Below are 27,354 nucleotides of genomic sequence, written 5' to 3'. Positions count from 1 at the left end.
TGCAGCATGATGCTCTGAAACAGCATTAATGGCCCAATAAAAGGGCAATTGTTCATGCCAAAATATAAAAAGGATTGCTTTTGCTGCCATAGTTTGTCAAATATGTTAACAAACATCGACACTTCTATTACTCTCCTTTCCCTAAACAAATAAGATGTTTGGTTTTGCATAAAAACTCACCAACATTCAACCAGAAAAGATGAGGGAGGGGCAGGCAGCAAAGCCTTGAGCTAGAATTGTCTTACTATTTATGGTATCTAACATAGGCCTGTATTGTCTGCATCCTTTGAGAGACATCTACGATAGACGCTATTTTAACATTAAGCTCTTTCCATAACCATTTATCTGGTTGCTTTAAAAAAATAAAATAAAATAAATATTTATCAACTACAATGTTAATAACTTTTCTGTTATGTTTTGTTATGCATATAAGGAGACAACAATAAAATAATTGTGCCAGAATCCAGTCCTGATAAAGAAATGAAGATTTGTATCTAACAGTAGTCCCTCACCATCACTGAAGGAAAATAATACAAGAATGACTGCTCAAGTCCATGATTCAGCTAACAAAATCTTATTGACCAAAGCAATTAGGAAGCGATGCTTAAATGGTATTTAATTACCTAAATACGCAGATAAGTATCTTTCAAAATCTGACCTTTAAATATGTAAGTGCCTATAAAAACTTAGGAATTCTTGAAACGTTTTCCAAGGACAAGCCTGAGGGCAAGGCTACACAAAAGTTCCCGTGAGATAACCCAGCCCCTGAACACACTTTCAGCACAGGCTGGTCCTTGGGGTAAGAGTGTCCATGAGACAACTACTGCAGAGCAACAGCCACACTGTATATATAAGGGAGCATGTGGACAGACTATTAGACTCCTCAATCCCTTTGAAGATGGCACTTAGGAGTTTAATTTAACTTACTCTTGTTGCACGCAGCTAAAATTGGAGACTTAAACACACAGTAAAATATGAGAATATGCTTAAGTGCTTTGATAAGTATTTCAGCATATGTCTGAATTCTAAGCACAACTGGGGCTGAAAACAGAAGCAAGAGTCATATAAACTTCAGATATTAAAATACTCAGAAATGCTCTAATATATAGGGAGTTCAGAGTCAATTTCTTGCTTAAAAATCTCCATTTGCACTCCTTTTTAGCAGAGAAAAAACAAAATTGGGATTTTATTTATGGTATGTGAACTTTAGGAAAATATTTCCACTGTATTTCATAAAGTTACATAGTTATTACAATTATAAAAAATTGCTGGTAAAGAATTACCACTGGAGGCTGTAGGTCTGTCAGCGGAATGGAAACAAAACTACTATATATGCATTGTTGAAATAAAACAGAATAATAAAACACTATTGGGAAACCCATTTCAGCAGCCAGTAGGAAAAAATATATGCAATTACACTTTCAGAAAAATAATCTGAAACAACTGTTATTTCAGGTTTAATTTGTTTTACACAATGCAGCCCTTACCAAAAAGATCAATCTAGTTTATTAAGTGCTTACCAAGAACACATGCACACACCCATAATATCTAAAAAAGCATTTCACAAATTAGTGAGAACAAAAAAGATTACTACACTGTATGAGACATACTAAGATTCTGAATAAAACAAGCAAAAAAGCTAATTTGAGTATTCACAGAAAATTAACTCTTCTTTCAGAAAGAAGAATATGTTTTGTTTTAATCACAGACTGTTGTTGTGAAGTGCTTACTCCAGTTCTACAGAACTGAAGAAAATATTGCAAGCCCTGAATATAAAATTTCTCTTCAGCCATAGAGGGATGCTGTCTGAAAACTGAGCCACAAAGTCTTACAGTCACACAGAAGGCGGGAAAGTTCTCTAGTGAGAAAACAGTTTCTTCAATAAACCAATTGCTCAGGCTAAGGAGACTGAATTTTTAGTTCTATACAATGAGCAATGCACAGGAGAGCTGAATGAAGCGTGACCATCAGACTCTGTCAAATAAACACAGGTACCTTCTCCACCTTAGTTTGCTATCAACCTTCTCGATAAACATCCCGGTTAAATTCAAGTACTGTAAACTGGATACTCATCCTTTTATAAATTAATTTAGACTCTTATTGTGCACAGAGTGCTGCAGACAGCAACACGAGCAATAAGCTGGAGTGGCAGAATTTTCAGAATCAATTTGCTAATGCACATCCCAATCTGTGGGCTGCTGAAGTCAACCGATAAGACAAGGCTTTTATTTAAGGTCTCAAGAACCACGTGAAGATCAATTGAGTAAGAAAAGATACATATTGAATCATTCATATCATTCATGATTAAGACAATAAAGAGCAAATCAAGTAAGGTGACATACAAACGCACTTCAAACCTGTCACTTGAGGAAGTCAACACTTATTTAAATATCTATTCCTACCAGCAAGTAGGGACATAGAAATGCATAGCCTGGATTTTCACATACACCCTCAGTTCTTCCAGCTGCCACCAAGCAGTGAGCTATAGTCTGCCTTACGCCACTGTCATATGCACCAACAGATCATCCAGAGGGGCTGCAAATGGAATTTAAACAGCAGAAACTGGCTTCAATTTGCCTTTCACTAACGTAGCAGGAAACGCTTGCTCAAAAAAGCAGACAAAAACAAGGAAAAAGTGGACACTGCCAAGGGATGTCGTGTTTCAGGAGAGCCATAAGAACAGCTCCATAGTCCTCCTAAGTACTGCCTGTCACTTACCAGCAATCCTCAGTGTATTTCATAGCAACACATATTTTGTGAAATATGGCCTCATAGGGATGAGCAGTTTCCATCTCTATGAACTGGAGAAATCTGGCTCCATAGTTTAAAAAAAAAGGGGAGGGGGTGTACATAAAATTGTGGTATCACAGTAAGGCAGCTTCTGTTTCGAGCTCAGGTTTTTTTGCCTGTGTCGTAACTGCATGTAGGTCAGAATTTCCCGTCTTTGCCCATAAAAACAGAAATGCAGCTGCACATGCACAATCACTGCTCTCTTACTACTTGATTCTTCCCCTCACATATCCCTCCGAAGCCTCTGATCACAGTTCTTCTACGCCTACTGGAAATGACACAATGAGTCAGTCTGAACCCATCCTTACAGCTATACGTATAGCATGTTTTTACTGTATGGTAAACATGCCATAAAACATACAGTTTAAATTTAATTGGATGCAATAAGTCCCCTATTTATTTACACTAGAAGGTCACACTCTGGTTTTTGGTGATAGAAGTAACAGCAGTCAAAGCGAAATACTGCAGATGAGTAGTTTCAATATGTGCATTGTAAAAAACCAAGAAAAGGTGACAGAGTCGGAAACTATTCTCAGTAGACTTGCATTTACCTTGAGGTGTCTAAAAGCCTTGGAAAAAAATTAGGGAGCCTGCATTTCATCAAAAGCTGAAAATCTCTAGCAGCTGAAACCTAGAAGTAAACATACTAAGAAAATTTACATACATAGTAGCACTTTGGAAAGAGGGGTGCCGATGCTGTTCTTAAATGTTACCAGAAAAGAAATACTAAAGTTATTTTCCCCTACAAAACATGGGTGGTAGTGCCAAACTGTCACTTCTGATTCCCACTGGCACTTCAAGTTTTCATTTACGAATACACAAAAAGCAAGATCCAAAGGTGGCTACAGGCCCATTATCCGACATCTATTCTTTATATTATGGTTACAGTGCTTACATACTGCTCCAAATGTTAATCACTGAGAAGATGTATATTATCCAGGTTGAGAACTATGAAGATTGTGCCAGACTTCCAGTTACATGTACAAGGTCGAATTGTTTCAATCTCGAAGCTTGCAAAAAAACATGGCAACCAATATTATCACATTGTATTCTGCTCTTCTCCAGACAAAAAAGAAGAAATTGTACTTTCTCCAGCAAGTGTTGTTCCAGCTTTTAGAGAACTAGGTAAAGGTAATCAATAACTTGTATAAAGGGCAACCAAAAGTCCCCCATAAAAACAGGAAAAGCAATGTGACTAGCAAACTCAATTTATTTTCCTCCAGATTGATCTGGAGGCCAGTAATCATCCTTTCTGCATCAGAAATTATGCTATTATTTCTCTTCAAGCCTCAACCCTGCAAGTCATGAGAGGTGGAGCCCACAGCCTGTTAGATTCATCAATAATTACATTTGATTGTGTTTTCTTCTAAGAAAGGTAAATACTATGAATCAGCACACTGGATACTATGAATCAGCACATGGAGCTATTTGGTGGATTTGTTAGGTCTAGTGACAAGACTTCTTGCACTGTTTAAAAACTATGTTACGTTTCATTTTCAAACCATCAATCTCTCATCTCTGCTTCCCAACCAGTGATTTTGTACCATATGGTGGCTAGCTATCAAAGTCTAGCAAAACATACGTATTTAGACCAGTTTTCCTGGAAATACACTAGGGAAACAAAACTCCTTTTCTGTTGCATCTTCCTCTTGCATTATGAAAATGGACAATATGCAGATGTGATTCCCTTGAGTTATGGTAACACATTTCTATATTTGATATAATTTGATAAGTAAAACCGTGCCCCTTTTAGCCCATCACACAACAGTAAAATTTAAAAAAATCCCAGAAAAAGACAAAAGAATAGTGCAGCAGATTTTAGAGCAAGGCTATAATCAAGCATCAACTTTAGATCCTTGCAGTGACACAAATTCAAATAAAGCATATTACCCTCTCCGGATTTTAACCAAGTAAAAGTATGATATCTGTTAATTCTTTCTTGAAAATAAATAAATGCTTCGTACTAAGTAAAATCCTAGTTTCTGGAACCAAGTGACTATCTGAGAGTCAAATTTCATTTACCACACATTTATCTCTTTCCCAGCTGGAGAATTTTTTTTTTTTTTTAAACATACACAGGAAAATTTGACATTCAAAAAAAACATATGAAAGTTATCTATAACACTACAGGTGTATGAGCAGGGGACATTTTCTTTTACTCTAAATTTAAATGCAAGTTTAAACTTGAGATGTTGACTGATGACTTCATGTTTTGAGATGACAATACCAGATTTCCACTGAAGTACCAGCTGTGAGCTTCCACTGTAGCACCCTAAGGATGGGTGAGCTACCCAGGCCTTATGTAGTACTGTTTATGCTGACAGGATCCCAATTCCTTTTCTCTAGCACATAGTTAGCTCAGATTAAGTGGGACAATATCCTGGAGGTGACAAACTGAGCATATTTATCCAAAAATAAAACACTAAAAGTCCCAGCATTGCACATATCCTTATCACCAATCAAATGATACTGATTCATATTCATATTTTTCAAGTAAAACATGCTCTGTGACTATTAGCTCAACAGGAAAGGATTCTTCATGTAGCAGAATGTTGCATTTTAGCGAGCAACAACAAAATAACAGTCTATAGCTCTGAATCCTATTGAGGAGAAAATATTGATATAAATTGTCACAGCTCATAATCTCAATCATTGTGAATCATAACTACCCCTGCTGAAAATAACTCTACCTGGATTTCAGCATTATCTGCAACTTGGTTTCCTGCAGCACTCACCATTTTTGCCTTTAAGTGGAGGAGGACAAGGAAAGAATCAGGTAATTTTATCTTTCAAAATGTGAATATTTAACAAGTGGTAGTTTCACTTGTGAAGTACATCTAAAATAATCAGGTGGTTTACGATTCCCTTTTTAACCTTCTTAAGGAGATACATTTGCAAAGCAAATGTTAAGACATTTGTAAGACATGAATGCTGAAATACATTCAGGAAATTCACTTGTCCAAGACAGCTGAATAGACTAAGTACATCTTGATTTTCAATTCATTTGAATGGCATTCCCCCAGTAAAACTCCTGCCAAGACAGACTCCGAGTCAAGGAACACTACATGATGTTTTTCATTAAACTACAGCAGCATTACTGAAGTTTTCAAATACTCTTCATACAAGAGGGATTTCAACTTAAAATAAACTTTTTAAAGAAACCATATACAAAGTTTAAGAAAATGCCATAAAAAGTAGAAGAGGAGGTATGGATTAAAGGAGAATTCTCTGTTTGAGAAATACATGTCATATACATTTCATAAAACCTTTTCCAGTGCTGTAACTCCCTGTGAGGGCACACTTTGTGTGGAGAGATACTATGAACTGCATTAATTTCAAAGAAATGCTCAAGATATGCCTATATGCTAAGCGTGCTCTTCATTGTACTGCATATATCAACTTCAATAAACAGATCTAGAACATGTATAGTAGGTCAAGCATAAGCAAATGGAAATGAGTTAATAATCCGTTCTATACAAACTGATTAACCATCCTTCATCACCGTGTGAGAATAAAATCAACGCACCCCTCCACAGACATATTTTGTTATCACAAAAGGCATCACTCGAAGAGGGTGCCTTAATAAGGTTTGTCCAATTCAGTGTCCATGATTCTGCCATAAAACCAGCTGGATTAGAAAAAAGGATTGCGCTCCCAGTAATAATACTGCCTCTGTTTTAGAGACAGAGAAAAGGCTCTCGCTGTAGTTTCACATGCACTTTGAGCTGGCTTGAAAGGTGGCACTGCCACTGAGGAGGCTGTCCCCTTCTCCAGCTACTCCTCTTCATCCCACCCTTACGCCACCAGCATTTCTGTGGCTATGTGGTGAACCATGCAAGGAACTTGGCCAAATTAACACCTCCCCCCCCCCCCCCCAAAAAAAGTTATTTTTAACATAAACACCATTCTCAGACCTAATTCACCATGGGGTCAACGCAGAGGATGTAAAAGGCAGGATCACCCCCCTTTCAGCATTGAGGCCACCTTTTGTCAGCTTGAAGGGTACAGAAAGCTACAGTCTAAGTAAGACACCCAAAACTACTAGAGTGAGACTTTTTGTGAACACTCAGCACCTTCCTCCTCTAAGTTAGGAAACAAGAACAGGGTTAAGAGAGCAAACCGCACAGCAGCGCTCTGGGCAAGCTACTCATCTTGTGACATATACCGATACTTCTCGGCATGGGAAGACACTCTGTGTCACATCTTCCACTACCCCGCAACCAAGCCGTGCTGCAATCAACCCCATAACCTTTTCACCTCTCGGGCTAGCACCAAGATCGATTTAGTTGCAAGCATTTGACTTGTCTTTGCAGCCAGGCATTAGATCATCTGGTAAACCAAATCACCAATACACAATCACACAGTGAATTTAAAATGATAAATGAACAAAAACTGTTGTAAATTAGTGATGAGTGTACAGGCTTGGTAGCAATCTGATGAAGAAACTAAATGCTGTGGTCACAACTGCAAATGAAAAAAAACTCATAAAACAACGTATGCTTTTTCAGTTATAGCAGACAGCGTGACAGACAGCAAAACCACATTTCCGTGCCTTTCTTTTTTTTTTTTTTTTTAATGGATCTGTGGCTTTTTGCCACGGAGTAATTCTATGGTTTACCAAAATGCAGTCTCTGGGCTTGTTAATTCCGTATTTAGTTAGCGAAGTCTGTAATCCTGCCACCCTTTTAAGCAGACAGGTTTGAGGCAAGTGTTTATATGAAAAAGACTCATTCAAATCCTAATATTTTTACCCACAAAGATACACAAAGGCTGCATCTATTTTTGTTTATAAGTGTCTGTTTTGCGCAAAGTATTACAATTATTCCTTTTCATAAACAGTAGCTTCCCATGACAATTAGAGACTTAGTTATGCTATTGCTTGCATTAGAAATTTGCCAGAATATATAAACGGAAACCTGAAAAAAAAAATCACTGAACTACCTACAGATTGTTTGTAAACCTGTTTGTGAATAATCACTATCTGTTATTCACAAAGACAACGGAAAAAGCCGGGGGGCAGGGGGAGTAGGTTTGATGACTAGTGGATAGCTCAGACTGCATTTCCTTTGTGCGGGCTTCAGTGAATATAAAAGAGCAAGTTGGAAGAGATTAACCTTTAATATAAAGGGAAGCCAGTTTAAAATGACTGATTTCTTTATTAGTAAACTCAGTTTTCACTGCTGTAACACACCACATTGTGTAGGCGAAGGCAAAGGAAAGAGATGAGAGAAAAAGTTCATTTTTTAAGCAGACACCCACAGAGGGCACATCAACTTTACCATCACAGGGTACTTCTGCTCACATACAGATAACTGAAGTTGCCTTAAACCAGCTGCAAAATAGCCCAAGAAGCTGCAGAAATACACAGCACAGAAAAACCCTGCCGACCTCCAGACTCCTGGGCTGCTCAGCTAGCAGGACCTGAGCAGCTTTGTTCAAAGGTGGTGAGAAATGCCTGCGAGTACCTCGGTCACACTCCTGAATCCCACAAACACGCACCTCAACTCTCTACCTATAAACAAAGTTTAAAAAGCAGATGCCATTTTCAACCAAGGCAGCCTAAATCTACACAAAATTACTCTCAATATGCATTGCAGAGCCTTAGTAGAGTTCATTTGATCTGGTTGTAAATTAGGTTTTCTTCACCTCTATCGACTAGGCTAGACTATAAGTTGAGAGATATTAGAGTCTTACTAAATTCACAGCTGTTCTCCCTCCAAAATTAGCACCCTTCTCTGGAAGGGTAACTGAGAAAGGCAAAGTGATGATCAGGTCAAGGAATTGACCTACTTTACCTCCTAAATCCCACTGCTTCACCCAAGTGGAAAAGCACAGCAGTGCTTCAACAGAGAATACTCAACTTCAAACCAACACATTTCACAACCTATCAATCTAATTAGAAAACATGCGTGTGTGTATATAGATGTCATCAAGTATTTCTGAAAAGATCAGTTACAACATTTACATGCCAAACAATTAATAAGAAAACCAGGCTCCTGGCTCCTTTCTCCAATGTTATACTGAAGACAGCTCTCAGACTAGCATTTCTTTTCCAAAATCCAACTTCTGTTTATCCTCAAAATTACATTTACAGTTTCTTACACGTGTGGGTGTTCACATGCTCAGGAGTGAAGACTCAACCAAAGCTGTGATCCTCACTATTTAATACTAAGCAGGTTTGCCTAATCTTTTCACAAGTCATATTGCCAATATCCCCTTCCAACCTCTGCAATAAAAAAATCAAGAGTCTGTTACAGCTTCTTATTCTAATGAGCAGGTAGAAATTAAGATAAGGTTAAAAAAGGGACTGGGAAACTAGGTACTTTAGATCGACACCAACAGCTTATCCCAGACTAATTGTGCTTAAACTAGGAGGTACAGAAGGGTTAAACGAAACCGGTATTTGCCTTAACTTTACAATATAATTGCTTTTACCAGAGAATCAAGATCCCACTGTGCTGCAGCCACTGTGTATTCAAGCCCCATCTCTGGCATTTCCTAAAGTTTGGGCATGACCCCCTCCCAGGCCAGGCTGGGGGCATTCAGAAGGAAGAGATGCATTATCACAAGGTAAGAAGAGTCCTCTTTTCCAAAAATCCTGTTAAGGTAAGAAAATAATATTATCCCATTTTCCAGATAGAAAACAGAGGCTGAGAAGACAGATTACTAGGGACAAATCTTCATACAAATTAAAGCATTGACTGCTTTACCACTATGAGAGACATCCCTGAAGCATGCTAATTGCCAGCTGGGATGGAGAAGACAGCAGAATTAACACGGGAGGCAAAACACGACAAAACTGTCTTGGGAAATACCATCCTGCCCCAAGCATCTTACAATCTACAAAGATAAACACAGCCACTTTTAAGCGGCTCTCATGTAATAATATCTCTGACAGAGAACTGAGGCCGTGAAGGCCAGACCAGAAGTCTCAAGAAGGCATGTAATGGGATTTTTAAAGACGCATAAGCAGATGACACACCTTACTCATGCAGAAAGTCAGTAACAGATAAATGCTAAAGAAGATTTTCAAGAATGCCTAAGCACAGAAGGCACCTATCCCACCACTGTAGATACTTAAACGTACTTTTGCACCTTAAAAAAACAAAAACATGGCATGCCAAACACAAAGGCTGGAGTACCAAAAGGATTTAGTCATTAAAATCCAATGTTGCAATCTTCTCACCCTTGTCTACCCACTTGGGGAAACGACAAAATGCTGAAGTCACCAAAAGCACATAAGAGTCTCCATCTCCAGCACTGAAGCTCCCCACTGGGTTCCCTTTGTAGACGTGTTCAAAAGTGTCTTTGGCTTGATAAAGCCAAACACTTTGGCATCCAACTAAGCCTGGGCAAATACCCCCATCCAACACGATGCTCCTCCACCCATCTCCCTGAGGGGGCAGAGGATCCCTGCTAGAATTATTCCCACATAAAACACAAGAGCAGTCACATTAAAAACAAAAAAAAAGATGGAAACAGAGAGACATTTATGTAACAGTGGTTAAAGAGTTTAATCAGAGCTTTTATATACATGACTTCAATTCTGGCTTTACTTCTCCTTTCTACCTCCCAGGAGAATGCCCCATCTACTGTGAACTCTGGGGGGGGGGGGGGGGGGGGAGTAGTCCCAATTCTTCTGCTGTAGCAAAAAAGTCCCTGTTTCAGTCCCCACTCAGATTCATTGTACCTGAAAAAACAACCCTGGGCTAAAACACACAGATGGATTTGAGACAGGGACTGGAACTCAGCACAACTCCTTTCAGTCAGCCACTGATTTCCCAAAGTCACGGCAGACTATGCATCTCTCTTGGTTCTAAGCCAGTAAAAGTATCCTATGCAAAGTGAACAGCCTTCTGCTGGATATTCCCAGTCATTACAACATTCTCCTGGGAGAAGGGAAATGTGGGTCTGGCTAGCAGATAGGTTGTCTACTCCAGTTTTGACTTTAAAAAAAAAAAAAAAAAAAAAAGCAGCACTATGCTCAGATTGTGAAAGAAAGTTTATCTGCCAGTCTTCAAAAAGTGATTCTAAGCTGAAACTCTCAAGCAAAGGCAGCATTTTCCGGCAGCATCCAGTTAGGTGGCTCAGCCCTCAAGCAGTATTAGATTTAAGACACACCCCTGACCTCAACTCTTCCCTGTTTGCTACCATCAGTATGTGCTGTATTTCTTTGGATCCATCCCGAATCACTTGACTCTCCAGGTGCATTGTAAGCTTCATTCTGCCAGACCCAAAGGTAAGTGGTGCGAAAGTTTCCACATTGTTGCTTCAATCTCTTTGTGGACAGCCGCCAAAGCAGGTTGCCCAAGGTCTCACAGAAGTCTTTGGCAGAACAGAAACTCACAGCTGGATCTCCCCAAGTATCAGACCCTGATGGCTGAATCTCACCTACCTGGAAGCTTGCTGCTTTGCCTCACATTAATTCTGAGAGGTATTTCTTGTGTCTACAGATTTTCAAGTTCTCCAGGTTTGTCACAGGTTTAAACAAACCTCATAACCCTTAATACAGTGCATACTTACAGCAGTATTATTCTCTGAAAATGCGTAAGCTAAGATTATCCCAAGATTCTTCTCATCCACACAGAAACAGCTATTAAAATCAATGCTGTAGAAGAAACACACCTGAGTTCCGGACAGAAAACAGAGCTACAGAAATTGCATCTAGAGAGAGAACAAAATATTATATTTTTTTATGTCCATACGGCACATATGTCCATTCTACTAAAGGTATATTTGGGGACAAAAAAAAAAATGTTTGCATATGCAATGAAGCTGGGCATTTGTATCTTCAAAGGAAACTCTTATGTAACAGAGGTAGGGTTTGAAAGTGGGAGATAACAAGGCTGCTACTGTTAGTTTGAAAAGCATCTTGTATGCACATTCAAAACATGTCTTGAACGGAAAACGGAAACCCACAACCTCAGAAAAACCCACCTCACATGTGTCCTCATGGGGACTCTATTCTTGTACAATATTGTGGTGCTGGTGTTCTTTACATCTCTATGTACATCATCAAAACTCAGAATAAGAACAACTGTTATCTTCAGCCAAACAGGGTTTTAGAAAAAGCTCCAGAAACAAACTGTTCCTCAGAAATTTTCAGGATGCCACAGGCATAGAATTGTAACATTTACCTCATGGTGCCAACTGAAATGGGAAACATTATTTTGGTGTCTCCAATCAGTAAAGATTAACCAGAAAAAGTTGTGAGGGAGAGAGAGTTTAATGTTTTCTGGAGATGCATGGAAAATGTCTTTGTCTTCATGTTGTCCACTTTAAAGACCTATTATTAGCTCTGTCTCCCCTTACAGCCATCTCTAGAAGACCATGGAGAGATGCAAAGGGAAAAGGATGTTACGCTTGACTGTATTAAACCAACAGTTTATATGCTACTTACTCTCTAAGAGTAACACCTTCCTATTTACGTATGGACAAATAAATGGCAAACACTTCCCACATTAAAAAAAAAAAAAGAAAGAAAGAAAGAAAAAAGGACATTTGGAGAGGTCAGCATCTCTTCCACAAGTGCTGTTTTAGAGCAACAAATAAGCAAGAGTCTCATATCAGTGCTCAGATTTTTCATTTGTTTTGCAGAAGACTGAGAAAAGAAACAGACAGCTTCTTGCCAGAAATGAAGAAGTACTAACGGAAATTGTAAATAAGCAACCTGTTCACACCACAACAGGTTTTTGCAATTCGGATAGAAAGTCTACTGGTTAAACCAGGTATAATAATACACAAGCTCTTCTTTGTTAATACACTAATACAAGCATATGGGGTGTACTTTACGCACAAAGTCTTTCCAATCTTTTTGCACTGTTCAGACACTAGGGACTGATATTTTAAGAAGAGGTAACTGCTTTGTATTAAGTCACATGCTTTATAAAACTATAACAAGCAGGCAGTAGTGCTGTTGTAGTTGACTCTCACACATCAGCAGGTTGCCATCTTTCAAAGGGGCTACTGTGAAGCTGGATGGTTGTCATACAGAGTGAATGGTACTGCAGGGAAATACGAGATGTGAGAAGAAAACTAATTAATTAAGTGGTTTCCTCCAATTGCTCCTTGTTCTTTGCCTCCGCCCTTAAACCAAAAGTCTAGCACATGCTTTTTGGTCAGCGCAGGCCTTAATCTCCTTGCCTTCCCTCTCCAAATGTTATCACAGAGCCAGCCCCCCCCCCCCCCCCCCATTTCCAACATTTATCTCCAAATACAACTAACACAGTAACAGGCATTGAAGTACCTTTAGTGTTATCTACTTGTAACTTCTGATGTATAAGGACAGATAAAATTTCATAACAGTTAATGCACTGCTGGACCCTGTTAGAAAAGCTGACATAGATTTGGAGTATGCGTTCTTTTCTCCACACCAAATATATATTAATCAGTATTTTGTGACTCTCTAGGGTCTCTCACCTAATAATGGACGTTAACAAATGAAATCTTGCATCACTTCTGTCATGTAAATATCAACGCTGAGAAATGGTAAGAGACTTTCAGAAAGTGTGGAGGAACATACTCGGAGTCTGGCTAATCACAACTGCTAATTTTTCCAGTCATATGGTTTAAATTAAATAACCATCTCCCTAGATCCAAGAAAGCACAAAAGTAGATGTTTGTGAGCATCCAGAGCGCAAAACAGCACAAATACCAACACTGATTTTTCTCTTCAGATCCTCAGTACTTCATGAAGAATGAGTACTGAATTCACACCTCCTCATTCTGCAGCTATCATAAAAATTCAGTGGAACACAGATACATGGTGGTTTCAGCTTTTAGAGGTATCTGTCCCGTTTGGCCTAACTACTGGAATTAAAAGACCTTGTGGAGTTCATGTTGCCACTGACTTCTTGGCTGTCAAGCAGCTGGACAGTGGTTTATCCACCTCAAATCCCACCCGGAATCTCCGAAGTCAGACAGGAAGCCACTCAGAGAAACCTCTCAGGCTATTTACAGGAACCTGACCTGGGGCAGCCCCTAGTGAAGTGGCTTTCATGAAAACATGTGGACAAACATGGAAGAGTCCAAGCTTTGCTCCCTTCCACAACCCTTAGCTGAACTGCACTGCAGTTATTTTGGCTTTCCTGCATGTATTAATAGGGGAGAGAATTCCACTGTGTTTTCAAAATGAAATCCAGAAGTGTTTTGGCCATGAAGCACTGCTGAAAACTTCTTAATTCGTCCCCGGAAGAGGTTACAAATGGGGAAAAAGTGGCTGCCAAAGATTAAACTTTCCTCAGTGACAGCATGTTTGGATTGCTTCAATTTCTCCCCATTTTTAGAAATTAAAATTTGAATCAAGTGCTAAACATGAGTAATTCCTTGACCACCAGACAAAAGTTACTGAGACAGATGCATTAACTGGATGTCCAGACTGATAAACCTAGAAGTCCACACTTAGCTATCCATTTCATGAAGAACGAGCAAAAAAAGGTTTTACCTCTACTGCCGTGAAGCAAAGAGACATGAAGGAAGAAAATGAGTGATCAGAACACCACCTTCTCCCTCAACTCATGGCTACAAATTCATTCCAGTATGCCTTATGATTAATTTTAAATGATGTCATTATGTTAACATGATGAGCTATGGCTTCGGTCATCAAATGGCTGTCCAGAAGAACATCCTGCAACTCAGATTTTCCAAACACTGAAATCAGCACACCATCATCCAAGTTCCCTTCCAGCTTCGGGTCTTTTTTGCAGAGAGCATATGTTGGCCCTGTTGTCTTTTGATTTGTTAATTTCGGGCTCAAACTCCGAAAAGACAGGGGGAAAGGGGTCCCTTTGCTGCCAAAGGTCTATTTCTGAAACAATAAATCTGTATCACTGGCTATGCATGTAATTGAAACCCAGCTGATGGATTAACCACAGACTTACCATACCCCTTATATACCAAATGCAGCGGGTGTTAGTATATTGTTGGCGACTCAGCCCTAGGGCTTATATTGCTTTTACTGGGGAAGTGAGGACAGGGGTTGTAGGAGCATTTGGCATTTTCAAACTCTCCAAACAGCCAAAGAAAGAGACAAGAGACACTAAGAGAATCCAGTCCCAAAAGGAGACAGTAAATAAATGAGAAGAGATTTATTGTATTTAAGATGGATGAAAGGAATGTTCTTATAAACGAAATGCTTTCAGTGAACATACACAATGTGCACGCAGCACACGACACGATGCAAACCAAACAAAGTCTAGTGGCAGGACCCAGCAGGCTCTTTATAGCATGAATGGGACAGTTTTTGACTTCTGCTCAACTGTGAGATGCTCTGCTGAGGTTTTTGAGCAAATATAAGAAAAAAGAAAAGCACACATTCTCATTGCCAATGTCCAACATCCCAAACATAACAGTGAAAGGTTTTTCTCCTTTGAAGAAGTTGAATCTCATCCAGCAAATGTCAGAAACCTCTGGCAGCATAAGATCCTGTAGAAACCATTTAAGCAGACCAAAAGAAACAGGCTAAGGTAGAAGACCTCCACTCAAAACTCCATCCTGTGTTCCCCTTCTACCACACAAAGAGGAATGAATCACCACCAGCATGGTTGTACCATCACATGATACATAAATCCACAAAAACTTAACAAGCAATTACAGAAAGAATATATACTTCTTCTAATTTGGTATTATTTTTTCTCAGTAGAGTATGCCTCACACATTTTCAGAGAACAAGAAATTATGACAAAAAGTGCCAACCATACACGTATTTTTAACATCACATACCCTGCTCCCTTGATTTTATTGTGAATCTCTTTACTAGAGACAAGTGATTATAGGAGAATGCTAGAGGAAAAACTAAGCAGCGCAAGCCAAATGCAGTTTGACAGCTTAAAATTAAAAGGAAAATAAAAAGAACCCCACATTTATTTTTTTATCTCATGATTAATTTTAAGCCAATCTCATGATTTTCTGGGACTGGCATGATTTAACACTTAGAACTGGCAATACAGCATACCATACAAATACATAACCATAAAGAGACCAATTCAAGTTTACTGTGGGGACTATAACTTTGACTTGCCTGACATCTGTGCATTTAAACATCTCAGCCATAACATCACAGTGTTCAATACCAGAACATTATATATCTGTCCTGGGCTAGGAAAGATGATTCCTTATGTCTAAATCCTATGGACACAACCCAGAAGAGTTCTACTTACTATTTGTGACATGCTTACTATTTGTGACATATTTCAATTGTATTTAAAAATATATATTTATATATATAAATATATATATAAAAAAGTTACAGACACCTGTTCTTGATCATGTGCCAAAATGCTTCCCACTGCACTTAAGTATAGAGTTTGTATCACCGCTAAGACAAACAATAAGGGAAATGTTCTACCTAAGAAGTACTTGAAGTCAACAGTGAAATTGCAAAAGTCATCTTGAACTAAAATAAAACCTGTAAAAAAAAATAGAGAGACAAATAGATATTCTTAAAAATTCTTCAAATTTTGACATTTTAAATAAAGACCACTGTTTCATTCAAACATTGAATCTCTTTCCTAGAATGGGAGTACTTGAAGCCCAGCCTATCCATACTCAAGAGCACTGTGATCAGTTAGTTAATGCAAGTATCCATTTATACTTCCTCTGTTTCGCATTATCATCTTTGTTCTGCTCCCTCTGTGCCTTGTGGCTAAGTTGGTTTTCTGAAAGTCAGTGATGACAGATTTGCTCAATCTGTAGACAGCAAAAGAAGTGACTTCTGTAGCAATTATAATCACTCTGTCCACAAACTGGCCCATGTTTGTGACATAACGAATTCTCTAGTACCTCCACAAATAGCACATCATAGCTTCTCATTTAAAATGGAAAAACAAAAATAAGACCAAATTGACAACACTGAATTCCTAGCATTTTACAACCTTAGTATTTGAGTCACAGAATCTACTTCCTTGTTGCAATGAACCAATGGCATGGTATGCACAGTGACCGACCAGCGAGAGCATCCTTCGCTACGTACAGCATCAAAAGTAACGCAGAATCCCTGCCTTGAGGAACTTACAATCTCCATTATTTCACATGTCTGAATCCTTATATTAAAAGTTACTTCAGTTGCAGAATCAAGCAGCCAAACATTTTAAAGCCAGATTTAGTTATCTCTACAGCCTTATTTCTGCTCTCCTAATGTCTATTCTGTGCACAGAGAGAAGTCCTCTGGGAAAACTGGTAATGAGATCAGTGAGTGTGTAACCAAAAACTGCACCATAGCACACATCCACAATGGGGCAGGACCAAGCTTACAGAAATCACCGTAAACCTCAGACATCCTAGCATCTGAGTACCTCACTTTGAAACCTATCTGCTAACTAATGTTTTTCCTGCACTGAACATCCTAGGCAATTCTTTTTTGCCTCCAAAGGGAAAGAAAGTGTTATTACACAAAATGGTGCAAATGTTGTTATATCTAATAGCATAGCTTCCCTCTTTTCCTCTGTCAGATTTATTGCAGGTGGTAAGTTTTGATTCTTCAGCACGAATCTTATGCTAGAGTTACATTTCCAGCTGTATTAGCTGACAGGAGGAGCTAATGGCAGTGCCAAGCAGAACAGAGGCCTCTTAGTGTTGAGGAGCTGGGTGAAGGAAAGTCTGGCCCAGATCACATTATCTCTTTCTCTCCTTCCTTTCCTCTCCCCCACCATTTATCCAAGGAGTCCTGGCAGCAATCCCCAACCTATGTCCCTTATTGCAAACAATAAAGGAGAAAGTTTCTTGCAAGAAATGTTTGCCGTAACCTTTTCTATAATGGAAAGTGTTGGGCAACCCTAGCCATAGGGTCGCCATCAGCTCCCTCTGTAATTACAAGCACAACCATAAACTAACATAGTCAGTAAGGCAGCATCATGGCAATTAGCATCTTTCAAAGACAGAAAAATGTTTTTATGTTTAAGCACTGTAGAGTATAGCCCTTTGCCAGTAAAAACAGAGCATATGTCTTAATTTAAAAGTTTGCTCAGCATGTTTTGTGCTATTTCCTGTGTCTTAAGCATCTGTCTGAATTGCCAAAACAAGTGGGGGAAAAAATGACAATTTTGTTTGCTTATGCACAGCAAAACCAGAAAGAAATGGAAGTTCTTGTCCTAATATACGTTCTTCTGCAGTTGTGGAGGGAAAGGTTATTTCAACAGTATCTCGGAGACAAGTAGCAACAGCAAACTTCTCAGTAATTAACAAGTTCTCTCCACAGAAAGGTTGTCTAATATGAAAAAAGTGCACAGAATCTTACTTCAGAACTTAGCAGTTATTACAAGGCAAAAGGCTTTTGGTTTAACTGCAGAATAATACATTCTCCAACTTTTCATAAGCTTCTCAGCTATTCAGCTGGTTTCAGAGGCTAAATAACCTAAAACTGCGACAAACAAGCCTCAGTTGTCAAACTGATATGACAACCTTTTTTTTATATTTTGTGACTTTGACAGAAAAGCCGCTTGTTTTTCTCTCCCTCCTTAGTAGTCCTGTACAAGCTGCAGTCTTCAAAATTTCAATTCTAATCTCTCTCATTTTGAAGTTTCCCAGTTCAGTTCTGACTACCCACTGCCTGTATCTCTATTAAATCTTTCCTACTGTTTATAGTGGAGAACACATTCAGCCCGTATAATTTTAGCTGGGTCTCCAGCTATTCTTCAAATGGAAGACAGTATACATTCAACTGCAGACTGCCGTAAAAAAAAAAAAAAAAAAAAAAAAAAAAGAGAGAGAGAGAGAGAGAGAGACATCCACACATATGTGCATTCACACACTCATTCACACAGAGTCCAGTTCCTCGCCATAAAAAAGAAGAGTACTTTTCTGCTACATATTTAGCACATGCACAGACCAATTCTCTGTGATATATGGATTTTATGGCCATGAAGATGAAAAATGGTCAAAACTCATCTCTAAATTAAACAAATTGATTCCCATCTTTACCTTTTTACCAAAATAATTTAGTAAGGCACAAGAAGCAAGCAGACTCAAGGCTGGGATGTCATACAAACCATATATTAACTCAGTCAACAATAAATCTCCCCTCACTCTCCAAGCTCTATACTACTTTCTTAAATAGCTCACTATAAGGCCTCAACCTAATTAAAAACAGCTTTCTTGGCAACACTGGCCTTGATTTCACTTATTTACACATTAACTGCAGCCTCCATTTGGCCAATCCAGTCTATTCCCCGCACCACGCAGGGCCTTTTATCTGCCCTGGACAGCATTTTCTCCAGCAGATGAAGTAGATGCCGATTGATTTGCTGTCGAGCATGGTAAATTAATAGCAACAAATTGCTGAGGGCCCCATCTCGCTGCTCCACCATGCTTCGGCAGTTTTGCTTTATTTGCTCCATGATGGGCAGCAGTCAGGCCTCTTCAAGTCAATTTCTTCTTAACAACCTGCAATACTTTTCAATGGTGAAAATAGAGCCGTTCCTTGTAAGTCAGAAATCAATATCCTATTGCCCTTAGAAAATGCTAAACAAGCAGTATTGGCAATCCACTTGGTACTAGAGGGTATCAGATATAATGCAAATCCATACCGCTTCCCTCCTCGTAGTTATTACAGTTTGCTAAAAGGTTCCTAATGCCATTTATCATCATTTACCATCGACTACTGCAGCTATGATTATGATATCCTATCAGCTAGTAGAGCCCTTTCATTTCTATCCAATTAATATTTTAGCAGCACTCAAATGGTTCTTGCCCAAGTCTCATAATAAAATTTACATGGATTGGACTGAAACAGGGGGTTTTCTTACTGTGATTAAAAAAAGTCTTTTCATTTATTTTTTAATATCCAGCTTCTCGAAGATCTGAACTTTCTCTCAAAAATGCTAAAATCCTACAGTTTTTCTCTGACAATTAGTTCAAAGACAGAGGTGTAACCAAAAAGAATCTCAATTTACGGTCTGCCACCTCCAAAAACATAAGCAAAATTAAAAGTGAATGCTGTATCCTATTTATGTTCTCCATCAGTCCCATTCACAAATGTCTGTTGTCTGTAGCCAAATACAGACACTTGTTTTAAGTGATAATTACAATACTGAATTAAAACCTTCAGAAAGCGTGTTTGATTACAGCAATTTAAATAAACTGTTTACCATAACATTAAAACTGCCTCATTTCAGAAATTAAACCAAATGACCAACAACAGCAAGTAGCAACGCTGTGTTAGAAACATAGAGCAGCGCATCAACTATTCATTCATAAACTATCCACTGAGCCTCTTAAAAACAAACGTTAAAAAAAGCAGCTCAGTAAGAAATGAGCATTTCCAGGCTCATTCAAACGCTCACATTTATTCTAATACTGAAATTTAAAGCTGTAGGGAACTATCTGTTCATACTGCAACCCACAAACCCTACCTTTTGGGCTTTTCTTTTGAATGTGTCTATTTTGAAGCTTCCTTGATCCTGCTCCAGAATTTCAAAAATTAGGTTAAGATTTTAGACTATAACGCCACATGTCACAACATACCCCACACGTCTTTAAAAAATACAAATGACTAATTCTACCAGTCTAATGTTATTTACTCAGTTACCAAAATTTAAATTAATTATGTTCTCAAACATAATTGTTAAAAATTGGCAACATTATGCAGGCTTAATTAAGATTAAATCCAATTTACTAAATGTACTTTAATTGGTACTAATTACATTAGCTTTCCTTTCAGAATGACAAATTCCCCATAGGTTTCACTTTAATAGTCTTCTATCAAAATCAACACAGGATGACTGATGATGAGTATCACATGAGGGGTGGGAAGAGAAACGCTCTTCATCCCTCCTCCTGCTCCCCCCAATACACACATGCACACACACTATCACTGCTCTGTGCATTTATCCTTTTATCAATTTGCTAAGTCACAGAGTCATGACTCCATCACAGCCATCATTTTCTGTTCCAGTGAAAAATTTCTCTAAAAATAAATACTCTGTGGCTGGGAGCAGCCAAGAAGAACAGAAGCTTTAACAGAAAAATATACAAAGGTTTCAAATATCAGGGCCACCAATTACCAGGGTACTTCCAAGGACTCCAGGGAGTCCTGCTCTTGAACCCTTTGAGACGCAAAACTAATAAGTGAATAAGCCTAACCTGATCTTGAGAACTAGGCCCAATTATGCCGAAGGGCAACTTCACTGCATTATTGCCTGCTTTCCATTACAAGGGCATCCAGTGAGTACATCTGGAAAAGAACCTAAGAGGAACCAAGGCTGTCTGCCCAGAAAAACAAATAAAGACAGATATGCCTCTGTGCAAAAGTGAAAAAAAAAAAGAAAGAAAATATAATAAGTAGGTGGTTTGCAGAGCTGTCTGTATTTCATAATGTGATAAACTGCCCTCAGGATTTTTGATATGATTGAATTTACAAAGCTTTTTTAAAAAAAGAAAAAAAAAAGTGAATCGCTCAATTTCAGCTAGGCATAATTCAAAGATCAAGGAGGAGGAAGAAAAGGGAATTTAAGGTGGAAGGCTAAAAAAGCTTCACACACATCAAATGAAACAATCGACACTACATTTACAAAAACTGGGCCTTAACACTGCGATCCTAAAGTAAAATGGGAAATATTTTGCAGTTGCCAAACAAAAAGAGAAAGGAAAAAGAAATGCTGTGGCAACAAAGGGAAAACATGAAAGATATAAAACTAACATCAGATTTAAGAATGATAGCAAACAAGTTTCTTACTTGCAATTAATTCGCATCAACGTCTGACGAAAGTATTTAAGTGTTTTGCATGAGAGTAAAATACACGAGAGTAACAGTATTGGAAAACAGTGTTTAATTAAAACTCAGTCCTTTGTAATCCCCACATTTCTTTGTAATTAACAATGTTCTGGAGAAATTAAATAGTTAAAGTTTCCACTACCATAATTGTGTAGTTTCTGAACGATTTAGAATTTAAAAATTAAAAGGGTTTTGTTTGTATTCCCCTCAAAAACAATACAACTGCATATTTCACATGCATATAGACTTTGTCCTACATACAGCATTTTGTGGAGTCAGTTTAAGTCTACAAGTAACTAATTGCTGTAAAAACAGAGTATGTAGATATGCAAACAAGTTTGACTGCAATAGTTGTCTTCAAACGCCTATGATAATTTGCTGCATAGGTGGCCTGTAAGGACTCTGGACTTTATGAATTGTTTTTGCATCTACTGCTTTAGGTTCTTTTAATAGTACCTGCAATAATCTAGCTATTCATTTGAGAACAGCTCCAAAACATTTGAGAGTTAATGAACAGTCTTTCTACTACTACCAGTGACCTGAATCAGGTCCAGAGAGTAACCATATAATTAGAATCTGATCAGCTAGAGGAACAGTCTTTTACCCTCGACTGTTAAACACACTTGTTGAGTCTTTATGGGCAGATATCACATTCAGGAATAGTATGTTTGAGCTCAACAGGGCTACGTATGTCTGTAAAATAATGTATATGTACAAAGTTCCATAGGTTTGGAGCTCCAGATAAAAATGCTTTGAGGCAGAAAATTCCGCTGTCTTCATATTTGCACACCATCTAGCACAAATGGTCCTAATCAGTACTGTGGCATTGGGATGTTAATGGGATACAAAATACAATAAATAACAAGAAAAAACATTTGACTTACATGTTTGCTCTCAACAAGATAAAGAAATCCTATTTCCACAACCCAGAGAAGTTCCAAATCTCTTACTTTGAACAGAAACACGTACAAACCAATTTTAAGATGGTTTCTTCTCCCATCCAGTCATTTCTTTATTTCTGCAGTTTACACTACCCAGCAACACTGCCGAATTGCTCCACCGTTTGCTAATTTAGAGTTGTCAGTATTAAACTCCCTCATATACAAAGTTCCCTCACCAGAAAAGAGGTCAGATGTTTAATTCATTCTCCTCTAAAGAAGGTTAAAAACACACATTACTGAAAAGAAATTCTGATTTACACTACCATGCTCCATCCGACTAATCTCCTTCCTGCTAATCATGGCCTAAGTGCTAGACTTCAAGGCACAAAACTGAGCACGCCAACATCCTCGTAGAAAGCTCATTTACACTTTAGAGCTTGAGTAACTAAGACACTATTTTTGGATGAAGGTCCAAGTCAGTAGCTTGTGGGAAACAGGAACATATCTGTGCTTCAATTTCTTTTGCAGTTCCAGCTCAAATCTGTCCAAGTTAGCTGAAGATAACAGTCTTTTTCTGTACACAAATATACAACCCTTTACACTTCATAGATGTTTATGACGTAGCTATCGTTCCAAAAGGTAAACCTCAAATGTTAGAGGTTAGATAGATCTGAAGCTACAAGCCATATTACTCGCATAGGTACTCTCTTTGTAGTAAGACCACTTGCATGTGGAGAGATTACATGTGGAAAGTCAACACTGTAACACACAACTGGGAGCCAACACAGCAACCTACGTAGAGCTCTGCATCATACACAAGATGGAAGTTTCAGGGCACCGCAAAACAGAAAAAAACATCCAGTGCACTTAAGCATGCAATTAAATCAACTTTCACAGAATACACATCTGTTTTAAGACTGATGGGAGAAACTACACAGAACATTCTTACACAAAACAAAATATTTGCTTACCTGCTTATGCATCTCTATATTCAGCCCATAGGACATCTCGTAATACTAAGAAAGAAGAAAATGGCTCTGTTAGAACTTGAAATCATCAAAGTCATTCCAAAATTCACTTTGAATCAAGCATCATCTCTATAAAGACATAAAGACCTACTAAACATTTACTAGCCTTGAAAAGCCCCTGGAATTTCAAAGCACATTTTATAGCAACCTTTTCTTTTTTGTTTCATCAACATTGCTTCTTGTCAAATTTACAAACAGCCATAAAACAAGCAAAAGACAGACAACAACAAAAAAATCATGAAAAATAATCACAACCAGAGTTAAAGATTAGAAGCAGAGAAAACTCATAGAAAAGGCTAAACATTTTATTCGCTAGCACACATTGAAGATGCCAAAAAATGCCCGAAGTGCTTGAAACCAGATACACATTATAAATCAGCGATGTCTAACAGACCAGTTATTCAATATTTTAAATTAAAAACACAAAAAAAGATACAATTAAGTTGCAGGGACGCAAAAAAAGAAAGAGCATTGAAATGTAGAGCCAGAGCAGCTACTCTGTTCTAAATATCTCCTGTTACATATGCCTCAGTGTCGAAGGGAACTCGGTTCAGTGTGCAACATTAGCACCAATCTCCAAGACTTGAGCACATCAGAAAAAGACAAATGCGAGCCTCAACATCTGCTTGTGCTCTTGGTAAACAGCTTTTTCAAGGATATTCGCTGTTTTTGTAAATATAAGAACGGTATTTGTCACATACATATGGAAAACAGCTAATCCTTCATAGACACACAAGACAGCAGACAGCACGAGCTTCTCTGGAGTCATCATGATCCATCGTGCAATTATGTATTTAGAGATTTCTCCCTATGGAAGTTATTTAACAAGACAGGCCACAACCGTTGAGGAAATCCCCTTCATAGCTCAGATCCCGGACATTCTGAATTTAGGGAAACAATGAGCCAGCAGCTGAGAAGAAATAGTTCTTCTAGGAAATAGGCTTCAGCTTTATACACATATATATATAAGATTTTGATTCAACTTCTCCATAGAAAAAGGATTATCCTGAACTGCTTTACGGAGATATGATAGTTGTGAGAAGTCATCAAAAGTGAGAACATCATCCGTAAATATACTCAAGAAGTTGTGCATGCCTTTAAAGGGCTGACCAAGTAATTTGTTAGCTTTTTGAAGAAATATCCCCAGTTGCTTAAAACATTAAAAAGCAGATTTCGTGTAGAAACTAATAGCTACAGAGAAGTTATAAACCCCTGAAACTAAGGATTTATAATAGAAACACTGATACAACCTCAACAACAGCAGCACTACTATAATCTTTCTGTTCGCCTCCAGCAATTCAAACGTATTTCAGTTTCAGTATACCAAGTCAATAAGCATTTTGAATTTGCTATGCAGCTTGCTTACCATGACATAATGTCGCTGCATCTCTGTCTTCTCACTGGCCAGTTTTTCACATTCTAGCTTTAAACTGTTCAGGACCAAAAAAAGAAAAAAGCATGAGTACTTCATAATGCAAAACTGACATTCTTCTAAGCACACGTTTGCTCCCCTTTCCAAGCATTTCTCCAACAAACAAATATAAATCTACATTCCAGCTCCTGCTTGGGAGTTAAGGGTGGGGTTTGTCCTTTTCCTCTCTCAAGAGACACCGCGCAACATCCTCATCTCCCCAGCATGCTGTACACAGTACGCAAAGAGAGTGTTTTTCTCTGACAAAAAAGAAACCCACTGGTTCACAGAAAATGCGAACACACTGGTTCATACCTACAACACTAAAGCTTCGGAAGCCACTTACAAATCCGTAATTTAGTTCTCCGAGCTTTTATCTGAGTTTTAGAAGCACCTCTTGCTTTCATTCAAGCCACAGAGGAACCAAACGCGTATCGCTGCTTAAAGGAGCAAGAAGTTGTTGGGGGGGGGGGGTGTTTGGTTTTTTGGCTGTTATAGATGACAGGATCGCAAGGCGGTTTCAGGGATGCCGCGGCAAACCCCCCCCCCCCCCGGCCGCTGTTTGCTTGCGGGAGCGCGCTCGAGCCCTGCGAGAGCCGCTTGTCACTGCGGGGCCGCCGCGCAGCTGCCGGCACCGCCGCCCCCCGCAGCCAGCACAGCGGGCCACGACCCCCGGCCGCCCCATAAGTGCCTGGCGGGGTGCGGTGGGAAGCCAAAAAACATCGAAAACGCGCTTCCAGCCGCCTGGGGCGGGCGCCCGCCCCGCGGCGCTCCCCCTGAGGCGGCCCGTCCCGTCCCGCGGGGACCGTTAGGGGCGCGGGGGACCGTTAGGGGCGCGCGACGCCGGGAGCGGAGGGGGCAGCGGGCGCCGAGCCGCCACGCGGCCCGCGGAAAGTAAAGAGGGGCCGTTACCTGTGGTACTGCGCCTGCAAGAACTGGAACTCCTCCTTAATCCGGTCGCAGGACTCGGAAATGGTGAATTTAAAGGGCTGCGCTGGCTGGTGAGGCGCCTGCAAGCGATCGACAGTGGGTCGGTTAATCGCCCCCCGCTCGCCCGCTCCTGCCCGCCGCCCCCCCGGGGCTCCGCGCCGGGCCGCGCCGGGGTGAGGCGTCGCCCCGGGCCCGGCGGCCGAGCCCTTCGCCTGGGGGCCAAGCCCGCACCGCGCCGGAGCGGAGCGAGGGCGACCCGGCGGAGGCAAAGGCCGCCGCGGCGCCGGGGACAACAATGAGAAAATGGCTCCAAGCCGGCGGCGCCGCCGTCCCCGTCCCCTCGCTGCACTCACCGGGTGCCGGGTCTGGGGGTACATCTTGCTCAGGTCGCGAATCATCCAAGCCGGTCAGCGGGCGGCCGGAGCAGCGGGGCTCATGGGCTGCGGCCGCAGCGGCGCGGCGGCGGGCAGGGGCGCCCCGGCCCCCGCCGCCCCGGGGCTGGCGGGGCACCCCCCGCGGCGGCGGCGAGGAGCGGCGGCGGCGGCGTCCCCGGCTCGCGGGGGCCGCTGCCACATCCCCCGGGGGCGCTCCGCGGGCCGGGCAGGGCCGCGCCGGGCCGCGTCCCCGAGGCGGCGGGTCGCTGCGGGCGGGCTGCGAGCCCCGGGCGGCGGCGGCGGCGGAGCGGGGCGACGAGGAGACGGCGGGCAGGGAGGGACGGAGCTCCCGTCCGCCGGCACCGGCGCGCGGCTCACCCGGAGGATCCCCGCTCGCAGTTTTTTCCCTTCTGCAAACTTTTATTGGTCTCGGCTGTTATCCCTCCTACACGCGTTCGGGGGGGAAAAAAGAAGAAAGCGAAAAAAAAGAAACAAAAATCTCCTTTCTTTACTAGGAAGAGAGCACCTCCTGGGCTGAGGTTTTGCTGTCTGTCGGTTTTGCGCCTGTCTCTTCCCCCCGCGCGGTATTTGCGTCTTCAGAGGTTTAAGTGCAGTAACCTTTTGTTGTGATGGGTTTTTCCTCTTCCCTATCAGCCAGATTTCATTTCCCCTCTTTTAGTCTTTTTCTTTTTTTTTTTTTTTTTTTTTTTTTAGAGAAGGATGAAAGAAATACGGTCCGGGTTGCTTTATTTATATTTTTTTTCTTTTTTTTCCCTCCTCCTCGCCTTTCGGAAACTCCGGGAACTGGAAGCAGCAGCACCAGCAGCGCCGCGCGGATCTGAACGGATGGGATGGGATCAGCTCGGCGCGGTCCGGCTCGGCTCGGCTCGGCCCGCCGCTGCCGCCGCCGCCGCCGCCGCCGCTGCTGCCGCTCCCCGACGCTCCCACAGCACGCTCTGGCGAGGTGACTTCTTTGACCAAATTTAGCAGCAGCACATCATTAACATTCTGATACATATTCACAGCAGCCGGAAGGCCGCAGGGCGGCCTGGGAGCTGTAGTTCATCCCGGCCGCGGCTCCCCTGCGTGCGGCCACGGCGCCGCGCCAAGGACTACTCCTCCCACAAGGCACTGCGGCGCCGCCCGTTCCCCCCGTGCGCATCCGCCGCCGCTCCGCCCATGAAGGGCGTAGCCGACGACCAATCAGCGGCGGCTGCACATTAATCGCCGTTCT

The 27,354-nt window shown here is 40.6% G+C and overlaps 1 protein-coding gene across 4 annotated transcripts in view; it reads right to left on the bottom strand.

Annotated features, from left to right (window-relative positions):
- Positions 1-27,134, bottom strand: part of LOC135325129 (transducin-like enhancer protein 4) — a 102,641-nt gene extending 75,507 nt beyond the window's left edge. For all 4 annotated transcript variants that reach the window (XM_064502739.1, XM_064502740.1, XM_064502741.1 and 1 more), the window contains exons 1-4: positions 26,100-27,134; positions 25,729-25,826; positions 24,772-24,835; positions 23,349-23,393 (exon numbers count right to left, since the gene is read on the bottom strand). In XM_064502739.1, coding sequence (XP_064358809.1) covers positions 23,349-23,393; positions 24,772-24,835; positions 25,729-25,826; positions 26,100-26,144 — 252 coding nt within the window. In that variant the 5' untranslated portion in view covers positions 26,145-27,134. The remainder of the gene's footprint in view (positions 1-23,348; positions 23,394-24,771; positions 24,836-25,728; positions 25,827-26,099) is intronic.
- Positions 27,135-27,354: the final 220 nt, after the last annotated feature.

This window comes from Dromaius novaehollandiae, chromosome Z (genome assembly GCF_036370855.1).
Source record: "Dromaius novaehollandiae isolate bDroNov1 chromosome Z, bDroNov1.hap1, whole genome shotgun sequence".
Classification (NCBI taxonomy): Eukaryota; Metazoa; Chordata; class Aves; order Casuariiformes; family Dromaiidae; genus Dromaius; species Dromaius novaehollandiae.
This window is presented reverse-complemented; position numbering and strand designations above follow the sequence as displayed.